At 41.8% G+C, this 15,379-nt stretch overlaps 2 protein-coding genes across 4 annotated transcripts; one reads left to right on the top strand and one right to left on the bottom strand.

The window, feature by feature from the left end:
- The first annotated feature begins 156 nt into the window (after positions 1 to 156).
- LOC115752508 (RCC1 domain-containing protein RUG3, mitochondrial) lies at positions 157 to 5,381 on the top strand. 3 transcript variants are annotated; one of them, XM_030690724.2, is made up of 6 exons: positions 157 to 710; positions 846 to 985; positions 1,668 to 1,841; positions 3,385 to 3,513; positions 3,596 to 3,751; positions 4,790 to 5,381. In XM_030690724.2, exons 1-6 carry the CDS (start codon positions 175 to 177, stop codon positions 5,041 to 5,043), a joined length of 1,389 nt encoding a protein of 462 aa, XP_030546584.1. In that variant the 5' UTR covers positions 157 to 174; the 3' UTR covers positions 5,044 to 5,381. The 3 variants fall into 3 exon arrangements, with proteins under 3 accessions (XP_030546584.1, XP_030546583.1, XP_048139109.1); XM_030690723.2 differs by having other exon boundaries at positions 1,668 to 1,862; XM_048283152.1 differs by lacking the exon at positions 4,790 to 5,381 and adding an exon at positions 4,474 to 4,755 and having other exon boundaries at positions 1,668 to 1,862.
- A 1,354-nt stretch (positions 5,382 to 6,735) lies between these two features.
- On the bottom strand, positions 6,736 to 8,381 carry LOC115752509 (leucine-rich repeat receptor-like kinase protein THICK TASSEL DWARF1). The gene has a single exon (XM_030690725.2). It carries the CDS (start codon positions 8,290 to 8,292, stop codon positions 7,042 to 7,044), a length of 1,251 nt encoding a protein of 416 aa, XP_030546585.1. The 5' UTR covers positions 8,293 to 8,381; the 3' UTR covers positions 6,736 to 7,041.
- Between the last annotated feature and the right edge of the window lie 6,998 nt (positions 8,382 to 15,379).

Below are 15,379 nucleotides of genomic sequence, written 5' to 3'. Positions count from 1 at the left end.
AAAAAAAAAACCCATGAATATTCGACCCCCACCCAAAAAAAAAAAAAAAAACATATGCATGACATCCCAAACCGATCCTACGGTGGAGAAGTGGGCTCCTGCTTAAAACCTCGCAAAACCCCTCAACAGAAAATCTCCAAAACTCGCGGCCTGCGACTCGAAACCCACCCCTCCATGTCTCTCGTCAGGCAACGCCTCGCCTCTCTCGCTCGCCCCCTCTCCTCCTCCTCCTCCTCCTCCTCTTTTTCGTCCACCACAAGGCTTCCCCTCCGCCACCTCGACCCCGCCGCCGGCGACGTCGCCGCCACAGTCCAGCTCTACTCATGGGGCCGCGGCGCCTCCGGCCAGCTCGGCGGCGGCATCGAGGAGGTCCGAATGTATCCAGCTCCTGTCGCCGGCCTCCCCCTCCCTCCTTCCTTCTCCCTCTCTCCTGTCCCAGGCAGACTCCATGGCTCTGGCCGCACCGACTCATCGCCGGCCTCCGATGCTGCCATTGAGGTCGGCATTTCGTGCGGACTATTTCATTCTTCGGCGGTTGTCGATGGTAAGCTATGGATATGGGGAAAGGGCGACGGCGGACGCCTTGGCCTTGGTCACGAGAACCCGGTCTTCTTGCCGACTTTGAATCCTAACCTGGACGTTGTTCGGTGCATTGCTCTCGGTGGTCTTCACTCAGTCGCGCTGGATTCGCTTGGTCGGGTTTTCACTTGGTGCGTCGCGTCTCTCTCGAAGTGATTGGGAGTGAAATCTTTGTCGCTATTGTCGTTGTTGTTGTTATTAATTTGATTGGAATGTCGGTTCTTATGGACTTGAGCGTCCTCGGCATTCTGATGTGAAGTGTGCAGGGGGTATGGCGGTTTCGGAGCGCTTGGGCATTCTGTGTATCATAGAGAGCTCTTGCCGAGATTGGTGGAGGGGTCGTGGAATGGGAGGATTTGCCATATTGCGACTAGTGGCACTCATACTGCTGCTCTCACAGAAGCAGGTAAGCAATCTAGAGTTTTTAACGTTCGTGCTCTCATTCTTCGGATTTTGTATCTGTGCGCTTGAGGTTTGGGGCAGGAAGATGCTTACTAGTTTCTAATGTTTTGAGTATTTCTGGTTAGTTCTGGAAATTGAAGCCTTTATTGTTTTATGACTTAGCTGCTAGTGTTGAATCGTGGGAAAGCAAGCTTAGTTGGAAAGTCGGTGCCTTTTCACCTCTGAGGGTGTCACATCTCATAAAAATTCACATCAATCAATTCATGTGTGAACTAAGAAATCCTCTAAATTCATGACGCATTTGTTGGCTTCCAAATCATTTCTTTGATCACTAGTGCTGGTGATGCTCCCTGTGGCATGTTGCTGCCTGGATCTGATCTGGTCGTAATTATGGTAATGCAAAGTACACTGTGAGTGAATAATAGCCTGGGGAGGTGAGGGAGATAGGTAAATAGGTGACTGTAGGCCAGAAGTTGTCAGTCAAAATCAGGTTGTTGGATTGGATTACTGGGAAATCTAGAGACTATCTTTTTAGTTTATGTTGATAAGGTGAAGAAGTTTTTATTTTCTGTGGTAAATTTTTGGAATGCTGTGACACAATTAAGGATAAAGCTAATCGTGGTGTATAATATGTCTGGTTCTGAAGTTACTACTTATCCGATGTCATTGCTCTTCACAATATGTAGGCGAGCTGTATACCTGGGGTCGAGAAGAAGGAGATGGTAGATTAGGCCTTGGTCCTGGTCGGGGACCAGATCAAGCAGGTGGCCTCAGTATTCCCTGCAAAGTAAAGGCGCTACCTGTACCCATGTCATCTGTTTCTTGTGGTGGTTTTTTCACCGTGGCAATAACTGAGGAGGGTCAAGTTTGGAATTGGGGAGGTTCGGAAGTTTATATTTTCGTTTGTATTATTCGTAGTTATTTGGTTTTGCATTAGGCGCTTTGGCTGTTACAATTAGTGAAGTGTTTAATGAGTTTGTTGTTATGTTTTTGCTATGTGCTTGAGTGGAGATCAAAACAGGGTAGTCAAAATCGCGGACAACTGATTAATGTTTGGGTGCTTTAAAGCACATCATGCACAAAAAGCTGGGCCACATGGGGAAGAACTTTCTCAGTTTTTCTCCAACGGAGTAAAATTTGGCGCCTCCAGGACATGAAATTGACCTCAGCTCCCTTTTTTTACAAAATGTATAAAATACATAAAGGAAGGCGCACATCGAACCGGGAGCGGGCCGGATATAGAATTAATGTTTTAAAGATGGAAAGAACAGCAAAGCCATCGTAAAAAGATTATTTGATGTGGTATTTATATAGAGAATTGGTTGGTCACGTAATAGTCTAAGATGCAGGTGTTGAGGTATGAATTAACAAATGGACCCAGTAACAGCTTTCTAGTAAAATAATCGTTATATGCAAAGAATGAAAAACCTAGTGAGAAACTACATTGTAGTGCATCTCTAGATAGATGCTCAACCACTTTTGAAATTGCAAAAGTCACCAATATTTTGTTGAACTCTTATGGATTAGTTATCATTGAGGGTTGAAAGGTGTCGCATCTGATGAGAAGGGTCTACTCATTTCTTTTCTCTCGAAGTTTTGAGAAAGGGAAGCAAGACACAAGAATGAAAATAAAAGAAAATATTTAACAAGTGAGAACTTTAAATTAATGTAGCTAACAAGGACTAAGAGAGGTATGATGCAAGGCTAGAGCCGTTGGTTATAAGTCGACAAGTCATGGTCTAGTGATTGTAGTCTTTATACTTATTTAGCTAAGACTCTCATTGCAGCAGTTCATGGTAAAGGGATTTATTTGTTTCTATGGTGGTATCGTGGTAGTGAAACTTACCATACATTAATGATGGGTTTGAGTTACTATCATAGTGGGCCTTTATGGCTCTTTGTTCGGGGGATTTTGCAACAGAATAGAGAAATTTCTAAAATTTTTGCATGGACTAAATTTTGTAAGATAAGTGGCCATTCTAATAGTTTCAGCATAGTAACTTGCATCCCAAAATGTTCTACTCATTTTCCATCACAATAAGTAGATGGATTCTCAAGCTTTTCTTGTAAGAAGTTCAATTTTATAGGGGAAACGCAATCTCAACTTGGATAAATGAGTTCCTGCCATGCTAATCATGATTTCTGATTCTTTTTTGCAAATAATCTTCCAATGATTGTTTTATCTTCTTCTGCCTTCCATATGAACTAGTGTTGGTACCTTGGACTGGATTGATTCCCTTCCCCCCCCAAAATAAAAAAAAAACCCCAAACACCTCACCCTTGGGAAAGAAAAAATGAAGAGAGAGAATGAAGAATTGAACCACGTACACATGCTTTTAAGCAGATTGTTATGAGATTGTTGAGTCATTCATCATACTGATGGAATGTTCTTTGCGCTTTTAGCTAACTCAAATTATGAACTTGGAAGGGGTAACAAAGCTGGTGGCTGGGAACCAAAACCCATCCCAAGTCTTGAACATGTTTGCACCATTCAGATAGCCAGTGGTGGATATCATTCACTTGCTTTAACAGGTAAACAGTCAAAGAATTTCTTTATGGAAATTAGTCCTCTTTTTCTCTGATTCTGATGGATGTCCATGGTACATTGTATAAGATGATGGAAAGGTTTTCTCCTGGGGTCATGGTGGGCATGGTCAGTTGGGCCATTCTTCTATCCAGAGTCAGAAAGTTCCTACAGTGGTCGAGGCATTAGCTAATGAGCATGTCATCTTTATTGCTTGTGGAGGTTCAACTTCAGCAGCTATAACTGGTAAGAAGTGAGAAATGCACGTCTTGTGACTTTATCTTTTAAAGTGCATATGTTACTTATAGCCTTTGCCCTTTATGGGAAGCTGCAACTCGGTGTATCAAATCGTAAATATCCCTTCTGGAACATTTGTAAGGAAGAGTTTTACTTTTGTAGTGATCGTGTCTCAAGTCAACTCCTTAAAAGTGATTTTTTGTTCAAATACTTATTTGTTGAGGCTTGGCCTAGAATTACCTCTGCGGAATATCCCTGGATGAACATCACCTGCTTATGGTAAATGGAATTCAGGGCCAAAATTCCGGACTAAGGATAGATTACCTGTGGCCGTCCAGGTCAGAGTGTTTAGAAATACTTTGGACATTTTGTTATCAAGGAAGTTTGTCAGGTTTCGTGGCAAACCTAAGGGCAGGTTAGGTAGTTACAATGATTGGTCTTCTAGATACAGTGGCAAATACAGACATAAATTTGTTATTTAGTGCTAAAAATTGAAACTGATATTGGATTGATGGATTCAATTACACCTTGTTATCCTTCTCTTCATAACAGTATGCATCCTGCATAAGTGAAGGTTTAGCCCAATTGGCCAATTTGCTAGAATCAATTCTACAATATTTCTTCTTCTTCTTCTTCTTCTTTTGTGGTCGACACTTCTATAGTGTATTTAAAACGACGTGAAATTGTACAGATTAGTGCTTTATGGAGTTAAAAAGTTAACACTGCCACAGGGAAGTGCTGTCTCAAAGTTGCACAGAAATGATGGAATAGTCTTGGGACCAGAATCCTTTTTCTTTTAAGAGAGAGGAGAGGAAGAGAGGGAGGGGCGGAGGGGGGAGATTAGAAATTTGTAAATTTACGCTCCACTCTGTGATGTTGGGTTCTTTCAAGGGTTGCAGTTGCAGCTTTTCTTGTGCACTTCGGCATGCTTATTTATTGGTGCTTTGGGCCTCGAATCTCTCAATTTATGGGTAGCTTTGTACAATTTGTTTGAAATCCTTGATGGTAGAAAGAGTAAGTAAATACTTTATCTTTTGTCTTCAACAGATGAAGGGAAATTATACATGTGGGGAAATTGTAAAGATTCTCAACTTGGAGTTCCTGGGTTGCCGGAGGTGCATCCTACTCCTGTTGAAGTGAAGTTCTTGAGCGAAGATGATGGAATGGGGCCCTGTAGCGTGTTATCCGTTGCAATTGGTGCTTCTCATGCAATGTGTTTGGCTTCCAGGACAGGTCTTGATACATCTGTCTCAAAGGATAACCAAACGGGTACTGACTGGCAAAACAGAAAGGATAATTAGATAAGTTCTTAAAGTGATGAGGTGACGAACTTTTGTATGCAAATCCATGTACTGTTACGTCTGATGGCTGGAAGAGTTTGCGAACTTTCGAGAGCGCGGTAGCTTTTAAATTTCCCCATCTTCACAAGGCAATTATGGTGTGGGTGGGGGGCGGTGGACCTAAGAAAGCAGGCCTGTCTTTCTGCAAGGGAGCCACCATTATGCCAAGCTTGTGATTCTAGAATGTCCTTGGAAATCTGTTTAGCAGGATTCAGATGCGGGGTTGGTGTTTGAAAACAAGATGAACTGACGGAGTTGTAGTTCTCAATACTAGTATTATGATGCTTGATTCGTAAGACCACCCTGTAACTTTATAGAGAGAGAGGACGCACCCTTTTTTCGACAGAAGCTGACATTGCCCCATGTTGTCAAAAAATTGCTTCCAGTGCTCAAGCTCATCATCATGATCTTCATTGTCGCTCATCGAGCATTGCCAAATAGATTACTTCAGGACTACGTTTTCCCTTATCAAGCCTATTCCTTTTGCTTTGATGGCATTCGTTTGCCGAACAGGTTTTATCCGCCTCATTAGTGGCGGTGAACGTCGGTGTAATCCTCCTCCTCCTCCTAATAGAACGCTTTGAAAGATCAACTTCAGAAGTAGCCGGTAATGTGAAGTAGCCAGGTCGAAGTTCAGAAAAGTGCGCGGCCTGTCGTCTATACAATCTGAAATGACGCTAGTCGAAGGTTCGAGAGCATCGAGGTGGACCCCAAAAAAAAAAAATGGGGTTGGAACTGGCTTTGCTGGAACTGGGTCGGTTGTCGCGCACCAAAAAAGAGACGTTGCGGATTCATGAAGATGGCCACCACAGGGCGAGGTGGAGGACAAACATTTAGAGTACTTGGTAGGGACAATCGCCGTTCGTTCACATTAACATTTACAGTACACTCGTGAATACAAAGAAAAGGCTGGAATCTAGCATGCGTGTGGACACGAAATGAGCACTCTCTCCCTTCTCTCTTTCTTCACCCTTCGGACCACTTCGGTCGGTCGCATGACTCGCAGGCCACCGTCACTGTTTCATGCGTGACCTCTTTGCCTCGCTCTCTGTTTTTACTTTGTTTGGGTTGTGGGGGCGCGGGGTAGAACGGAAATGATTTTTTTTTTTTTTCCGGCAATCATGCGTTCGGACCTTTCCTTATTTACTAAGCCTAATAATGGGAAAGGCATCTTTTCTCTTTTCTGGTTCACAGTTTTCCCGCATGCCTTCATTTACTCCCCACCTTCGCATGGCCTTTGTCCCAATGTAGAATCATAGAATGAATGACGCAATCCGCTCGTGCCCATCCGCATCTTTCAAGGACCCCTTTTGGGTGCTTTAGAGCAAGTTACTCGGTGCAACCCTACTTCATCTCTTCACCGACGCAATCTCGAGATTGCACGCGTGATTCAGTAGCTAGTTACTTGGCATTACAGTACATCTCCGCCTCCATTCCGAGCCAATACATCTCCGCCTTCCATCACATCCTGTGGAATTAATAGTTAATTCCCACCCCCCACCCCCAAAACTCTTGAGCAATAAAAGGAAACAACAGACAGCTATGGGCCTATGAGTTCGGGAAAATTGTCAAAAAAATCTTAAATTTATTCTAATTTTGCCGGACGGCAAGATTTGATCAGCAAGAAAGCATGGAAAACAAAACGAAGTAGGAGGAAACAGATGTCCTTCACCACCCCTTTTCTCATTAATGATGTATCAAATTCATCACACCCATCACTACCCTTTTGTCTATTGACATACACTAACAAAATTAATAAAAAGAAAAACCCCATAAAAAAAAATCCAAAGCAAGTTATAACCCTCTTTTAGTAAAAAATTTAAATGAAAAAAGAAGGAAAAAGGGAAAAAAAAATAGAATGAGTTAACCAAAGTAACCCCCAATCTACAAGTTAATGATGTATTGGAAACCTCGTATGACACCTTGGACCAACGTGTTCCGTTGCCACCGACCAAACCATCAATCTCGAGGGCTTTCTCCGCCACCGCGGAACGCCGAGCACTGCGAGGCGGGCCGCGACAGCTGTGACCCGGCGCTGGCGGGGCAGCCCTCGAGCCCCACGGGCGGCACCATGCAGTTGTACGACAGGCAGACCGCCGTCGTGTCCGGCACCGCCATCCTGCGATCCCACGGGAACCCGGAGATGTAGTTGTGCTGCAGGTACAGCGTCCGGGTGCGACCCTGGAACACGCTCTTGGCGTACTCCTCGGGGACGCTCCCCGTCAGACGGTTGTTGTTCAAGTACAGGCTCTCGACCCCGACGAGGGCAGTCGACAGCTCCCCGGTCAGGGCGTTGTGGCTCAGGTCCACGATCGATCCGGGGCCGTAGGATGTGGCGGAGGATCCGGCGGAGGCGGGGACCCCACCGGAGAGATTGTTCCGTTGCAAGAGCATTGATTGGAGGGTCGGGGTGAAGAAGAGGGAGGGCGGGATGGGCCCACCGAAACGGTTCATGCTGAGGTCGAGGTACACTAACTCCGAGAGCGATGCAAGGCCGTTAAGTGGGCCCCACATCGCGTTCCCGCAGAACGACAGGTATCGGAGCGTGGGTGGTAGCGGAGGCACCGGGCCGAAGAGCCGGTTCTTCCTCAGGTCCAGGTGGAGGACCCGCGCCGAGACGGGTGGCACCCGGCCGAAGAGCCGGTTCGAAGCCAGGATCAGGACTTTGAGACCTGGCACGGCAGGGAGGCCCGGCGGGATCGTCCCAGCGAGCTGGTTGTAGCTCAGGTCGAGAGTGTGGAGGCCCGGGAGCGCTGCAAGGGAGGCTGGGATCGGGCCGGTGAGGCGGTTGTTGGTGAGGGAGAGGACGCGGAGGCCGGGGAGGCGGCCGAGCTGCGGGGGGATCGGGCCGGTGACGATGCCGGGGGAGAGGATCAGCTGGGTGAGCTCGGTGAGGCGGGCGAGGGACGGGGAGAGGGAGCCCGCGAGGCCCGGGGAGCCGGAGAGGCCGCCGGAGCCCAGGGAGAGGGCGGTGACGCGGCCGGAGGGGGAGCAGGTGACGCCGGCGAAGGAGGAGCAGGAGTCGGGGGCGGCGAAGTCCCAGGAGGAGAAGAAGGCGGCCCCGGGGAGGTCGGTGAGGCTGTTCTTGACGGCGAGGAGGGCGGCGAGGTCGGCGGCGGCGATCCGCAGCTGGAGGGACGGGGGCGGGAGGGCGAGGAGGAGTGCGGCGAGGAGGAGGAGGGAGGCGAGAAGGGAGTGGGGCGTGGCCATGGGCAATGTGGTGGGGAGTGAAAGTGAAAAAGAGGAGAGGAGGGGAGTGAAGGTGGTGACGATGCAGAGGTTGTCAGTTTACATGGATTCTGGTTCGGTTCTTTCAGATCGGTTTTTATTTATTTTATTTTATTTATTTATCTATTTATTATGCTTTATCAATTGTTGGTTAAAAAAATAAAACTGGGTAGAGAGAGAGATGACAAACAGTCGGTCGGAGGAGCACAGTGTCACTATATTCAAATTGATACATCTGTCATAAATTTATTTTAAATTATTTTTTTTATCGTGAAAAACTCCAAATAAATACACATGTGACAAATCTACTCCAAAATATTTTTTAACAACCAAAAATCCTAAATTGGTACATACGTTACAAATTTATCATAAACTAATTTTTTTCCATGAAAAATTCTAAACTGATATACCTATAACAAATTTACCCTCTGTTAAATTGGATTATTTCCTCGAAAAATCTCAAATTGGTACATTTGTGACAAACATAGAGTAAAAATTTCAAATTGGTACACTCATGAATTGCTACGTATAATCCAACTCAGCAATTTGATGGTTAGATTTAACAAAAATTAATGGAAGGTAAATTTATCATAAGTGTATCGGTTCGGGGTAAATTTATCACAAGTGTGCCAATTGAGAATTTTTTTGTAGTCAAAAAAATAATATGGTGTAGATTTGTCATAAGTATATCGGTTTGAGATTTTTTATGGTATTGATCCTATATTCAATTTGCCTCAAATGTATCATTTCGAAAAATAAAATATAATTCAATTTATATAAATCTAAATATTAGAAGTCGTGGTGGAAGAAATTTTTTTAATTTGAATTAATTTCCACGTGGGATCCTTTTTTTTTTTTAATTTTTGCAGAGACTCACCTTGTGACTGGAGAGAGAAAGGGATAGATTCCACGTGTCCAATGGGGAAGTGCCACGTGAGAGAGTGGGATTGAGACAAGACAAAGTTCAAACTAGTGTAACGGGATGGCATGTGTAAAGAGACCAAGGTTTGGAATAATGCTACCTGCTAAGAGGCTCAGAATAGAAAAGGGGACCAATGCTTAGTTTGACCTTGTGGGAAAAAAGTCGTATTTATGCACTAATTATCAACACCCAATTCATAGATTGAGGGTTTCGATTCTAACTTTTCTCCAATAAAGGAAAATTAAAAACACGGAAAAGAGATATTAACAATATGGTCTTTTGAATCGCATTATGCTAAGTCGGGTTAGAATGCTTGATTTATAAAATTTACGTTTTTCGATCGAACCAACAATCGCTACAGAATAGACACGATCAAGTAGTGGATCGGACTTGGTTCCAAATCTAAATATCCTTATACGCTTGTGGAAATTCGATTGATTTCAAATAGACCAAATCTGGGAATGGAATCGCTCTCGCCTATGCCCAATGCATTCACCCTTGGGGCTGATGAGACTAGTGAAGAATCGAGTTGCATCCTTATGCTTCCCCTGTATTTCTTAACGCACAAGAAGTGCCTTTTGTTCATAAGAAGAGTGCAAAATAAACAAAAAGGAGGTCCCCGAGCGTAACAATAACCTTTTAGACATCGAGCTACGTATATACACGGGATATTCGAACATCATAGTACGGCGAATTCCACCCGTGAATGCATGCAAATTTTCTCGAAACCGTTTTCGTCGAAACAACGGGTAAATATCTTTGTTTGAAAACGGTTCGTACGTAAAATCATATGAATAGGTCTATAAATTTCTCCCAAGTGAAAAATGCAAGGAAAAGTACATTAGAAGTGTCATAACTTTTGTACGGCATTCACTTGAGTGCCATAACTTTCAAAACGTTCACTAAAGTGTCATAACTTTTAAAAATCGTTCACTTGAGTGCCAAGCCAACGTAGCAATCGGAAAAGCCGACATGACAATCGGAAAAGTTATCGTAGACGTCGGAAAAGTTAATGTAGACACCGGAAAGGCGACATGGCACGTCAAAAAAGTTCTTGTAGCACTCAAGTGAACAATTTTGCTCCGACGTAGCACTCAAGTGAACGATTTTTGAAAATTATGACATTTAAGTGAACGTTTTGAAAATTATGGCATTCAAATGAACGCCGTACATAAATTATGACACTTCTAATGTATTTTTTTCCGAAAAATGCGTGACCAACTAATCAGAAAGTTAAAATCTTTGTGGGCCACACCCTACGACACACGTGGACCTCCATTAGCCAAAAAAAAATCGTGTCGTTGGTCAGATCATTGAAAGACTTAATTAACATCCATCGCTTTTTTACGCAGGCGGCCCTTCGTCCTTCTCCTTTACTTATTGCCTCTGCAAATTATGTCGTCCTCCGGTGGCCAGGAATGGCGGTCATGACACTAATCTAGAGAGAGAGAGAGAGAGAGAGAGAGAGAGAGAGAGAGATGCATAGCTGTGCTGCAATCTTGAAAGAGTACGGACAAATCGGTCCTGATTAGGCTTTCCTCTTATGATAATCAGATTCAGCCAGCCTTAATTAGTATTTTTTTCGCAGCAGTTTCCGGAAAGTGCAGTAGACATTTTTATGTGCTTGCAAATAAATGTGGAATTTTTTCGGAATCTTTCGTGGGAAAAAAATAATTAAGTAAAAAAAAATTCGGTTATCGAATTAAGTGAAAATTCATATCTCATGCGCTCGCTTGGATTTTAAATTTTGTTTTCTCACATGGCGGTGGACAAAAAATAATTTTATTTCGAAAAAATACAGGTACCATTTTTCTATAGTTCCCCCGTTTGTGGGGCCCACTTCTAATTTTGGAAGTGAAAAGAGGAAGAAAAGGAAGAGCTCTCCATTTGGAACGGGGAACGGATCGGAACTGAATTGGTAGGTTCCAATTTCAGAGTGTATCTCGGATCGATGCTCACCTCTATTTTTTGGAAAACCCTAAATAGCATAGGGAGAAATTCTTGGATTGTTCCTAAAAAAAAAACATACGTAATTGATTAGCAATGAAGTCAAGATGTTATCGCGGAACCGATTATGCTGAGAGAAATCAATGAGATTGTTGTCTTTTTTCCTAGAAATTGAAGACGTGTGCGCATCTCACCTTCTCGAATTGTGGTTGGGCTTCAATTAATTGGAATTGAATCGGGTTACCATCATCCGGAGTCGACGATCTAATTAAAGATTGGATGAATTGTCATTGATAGTTTTGCATTAGTGTGATTGGGCTCACCTTACAATAATTACGACTTCATGTTGTCATATCGGTTTCAGCTGTAAGCACTTAGCATTTGTGGTCCAATGCAGCTCTTACAATGCTATCATAACAAAAAAAAAAAAAAAAAAAAAAAAGAAGACGTGTCCCACGTTTCAAAAATGAGAAAAGAGGTTTCCATCATAATTTGAATAAATTTGAATTCCTAAATCGTTGGTTTACTTTTTTTGGATTAACACAATAAAAAAAACCCCGAGCTGATATATTCATGTCATATTTACTCCGAATTAATTTTTAGATCGCAAAAGATCTCAAATTGGTATACCCATGAGGCAAAATTAGGAGCTTTAGAAACATACATAAACAAAGGAAAATTGAAAAAAAATGATCATGCCAAGTTAGAAACGAAATCAAAAAAAAAAGTGGTTGGAAAAGAATCACTTAGAATCACAAAACAAAAAGTCCTCTCGACTCCACTTTTTCTCAACATAATAAAAATAAAATAAAATTTCAAAAAAATGGAAATTTTTAAAAAATCACCAAAAATTTAGAAAATCCCTAAAAAAGAATAAGCTATATTAGGCTAGTTGACCTCATTTTCATAAATTTGGGCCTAAATTCCTAGATTTCACTCCTCCCAAAAAAGTCACGAAGAGATGGTATCCAACATGAATGATAACATATATACTCGATCACAAAAAAACATTTGCACATAAAACAAACACCACTGGATTTAGGATAGAACCAAATGATAGTGAAGAACTTGTACGTATCAAGGAGGATAATTTGTTTTTTTTTCAGAATAATTGATTATTCGCTATGTTTGTATGTATTTTGAATAACCAACATTTAAAGAAAAAGAGTCTTAGTAGTAACTTCCCATGCTTCAACCGAACCAAACGTAATTTATTAAAATTTATGTTTCATTTATGACATGCTAAAAAAATAATGTATTTTAAATTATTTTAGTGTGTATTGAAAATTAGTCTTCAATTTGGAATGAAATTTTACAAAGTAATTACATAGTTATTTGACTTAAATGAAAAAAATTAGGAAGAGAAACAGTTTTTTGAAACAGAAATTTTGTGCAGTTATCAAGTGTGTTTCTATTTCAAGAATAGAAATTTTGGGCAATTATCAAACGTGTTCTGATTTTCTAAAACTCATCCAAGAACAGAATCAAAAAAGGTCATTTTAATCAGAATCGGTTTTCCGGAACAAAATGGTTACCATGCGCAGCTTTAGTGGATTTTTAGAACGTGTGAGAAGCTCTTAAGGGTAAATTAGTAGATTGCCAAAATCTTACTTCGTTTACTTAGGAGACCCATTTAGTTTGATTTTTCATGTTGGATGCACGTCACAAACTGAGAATCCGAGTTGTTTGCTGCGTGTGTTTCCACCTCAGCAATTTAGCAGGTATAGAACAAAAATTAGCTAGATGGTAAATTTATTATGAGTGTATCGGTTTGTGATTCATTACAACATAAAAATTAGATTGATATATATACTTATCATGGGTGTATCGATTATATATATATATGGCACGAGTGTTTCGGTTTGGGATCTTTAGTAGTATTGGCCCGACTTTTTTCCCAACAGAAAAAACAAAAACAAATGCCATAAATAAAAAGAAATGAGAGAGACAGCAAAGCTCATTTCAAGAACTATGCCATATTGTTTTTTTTTTTTGTCCTTTATTTTTTTTTAAATAACATGTCCTCTCGGGACGAGCCAAGACAAAAAGCTTCAATCGTATGCACGTTCAACATGGATCGCACTGGGAAGACTCCAGATGGACTTGCACTATCCAATTAATTAAATAATTCGAGGACCTTTTTGTAAAAAAATCTTAAAACGAGCCCCCAAATTAAAAATTGATATCAAACCATACAAGCACATGCAATGCCAAAGATGAGTATCGAAAGTCGAGGATGGAGAGAGAGACTTCGTCACGTTGCCGCCAACAGCCGACAACGCCAACGGAAGGCGCATCGGAATTTAATTGCAGTGACGAATAAAGCTTGTAAAATAGAAAGAGTCCGAGCAACACTTGGCTAGTGATTGCAATTTCGATTTCATACAGTGTGCAGAGGAAGGAAATAGTGTAATCTCATCTAATGAGTTGGTCGGGTCTGACTGAGATTTTCAAACATCTGTCGTGGAGCGACAACACTTGACGGGACGAGCGACATTACATGAGCATGTCACCTGACGGGAGCGTTCCACGCGTTATATTTGGGATGATTACCGAAAAAAGGTCTTAAAGAAGGTACACTTGTACCAATTCATTTTTGAACATTTTTATATTTTATCAATTTTGGATGGAAGTTCGCTGATGTGGATGCCGGTTGTCCCGATGGCACGACTGGCGTAGACGTGATATTTGGATTTATATTCTAATAATTCTTTCTAGTGTTCTTCTTCTTTTTTTTTTTTTGCATTACTTTTTTTTTGGACTGTGCGTTGGCAAGGGCCGCAATGCCCTTGCCAACCAGTAGACGAGGGCTCGCAGGAAGTAAAAGTAAAGATAAGACAAGAAAAAGAAACCAAAATATTATTGAAAAAATCCACCCGAACACCGATCGTACCACTTAGGATGGCCCGGCTCTACGCCAATGATTTCCAGTCAAATTTGGCGAGATTAACTCAATTGACAAATCGTAAAAATGTTTAGGACTAAATTTGGACAACTAAAATGCATATACTTATCAACGGAAGCCCAAAGTCCATCGCCCATCTGTAATCTCATTGAGGAATGCAAAGGAATTATGGACCGGCTGAGGAATATCAAAGTGATCTATACTCCAAGAGAAGCAAATTGTTGTGCCGACTGGATAGCAAAGGCCCATGGACTAGGTCATTTCCTCCTAATTGGCTTTCCCCAAACCCCTTTTTATAAAATATATAATATATTCTAACCTCCTAACCCGTGTTTGGTAGTGTCCATAGTATAATGCCATTTCTCTTATCAATAAAAGCTCAACTTTCTTGTCTCATTTGTTTCTATTTTCATTTTTTTTTATTTTTTTGCAAAGAGGTTTGAAAATCTAATAAAATGTTATATTTTCAATTTTTTTTTTGTGTATGAGAACATTATTTTTACTAGTAATGATAGCTTTGTTTGTTTTTTCAGTACTGAAAGTGAAATGATAGTAAGTTCTTTGTTTACCAAAAAAAAAAAAAATAAAAATACATATGACTGAATTGATACAAGTATAATAGATTTATGATTTTTTTAAAAATTGCCCCCATCATGCTCTCGGTCTTAAGGTTGTTCTGTTGAGCTTTCAGGTTCGTATAGGAACTGCTTGCGATCCCAAAGCCTCAATTAACATGCACGTGCGTGTTGGGTTATCGTTACCGTTAAATCGAACCGCATCAAATCAGTTGTGAGGGATATCTCTGGGATCCAAAGTTTATCAATGCAAACGTTACCGGCCCAAGTCGATCATTGGGCCTGATTGAAGGGCTATCATCGTGCCGAAGTTTGTCGATCCATTTGCTATGGATGAAATGGGCCTTTTGGAATCGATGCATGCATAGCGACTAAACCAATCGTGGGCTTTCCGGCCCAATAAGAGCCCATCAGAACTCGCCCAATTTTAAAAGATCATGATTGGTCGTGGGCCGCGTGGCCGAGTCCAATTCAACTCGGTCATAGAACTTCACAGACCACACACACAGGATAGAGATGATTTGGCCCTTCAAAAATTTCATTTCCTCCCCCGTGGTCACTCGCTGTGTAAATTCGTTTTAACACGTGTGCATCTATTACTTTCGATTTGCAGCTGGTTCGGTTCAAAGGTCGGTTCTAGGAAAAAAGCGAGTATGTTTATGCATAGAAAATTTGGGAACTGATCAGGCTCAATTCTCGGGTCAATGGTACAACCCCGGG

This window comes from Rhodamnia argentea, chromosome 7, assembly GCF_020921035.1.
Source record: "Rhodamnia argentea isolate NSW1041297 chromosome 7, ASM2092103v1, whole genome shotgun sequence".
NCBI lineage: Eukaryota > Viridiplantae > Streptophyta > Magnoliopsida > Myrtales > Myrtaceae > Rhodamnia > Rhodamnia argentea.
The sequence above is the reverse complement of the archived record's forward strand: the minus strand, read 5'-3'. Positions and strand labels throughout refer to the sequence as shown.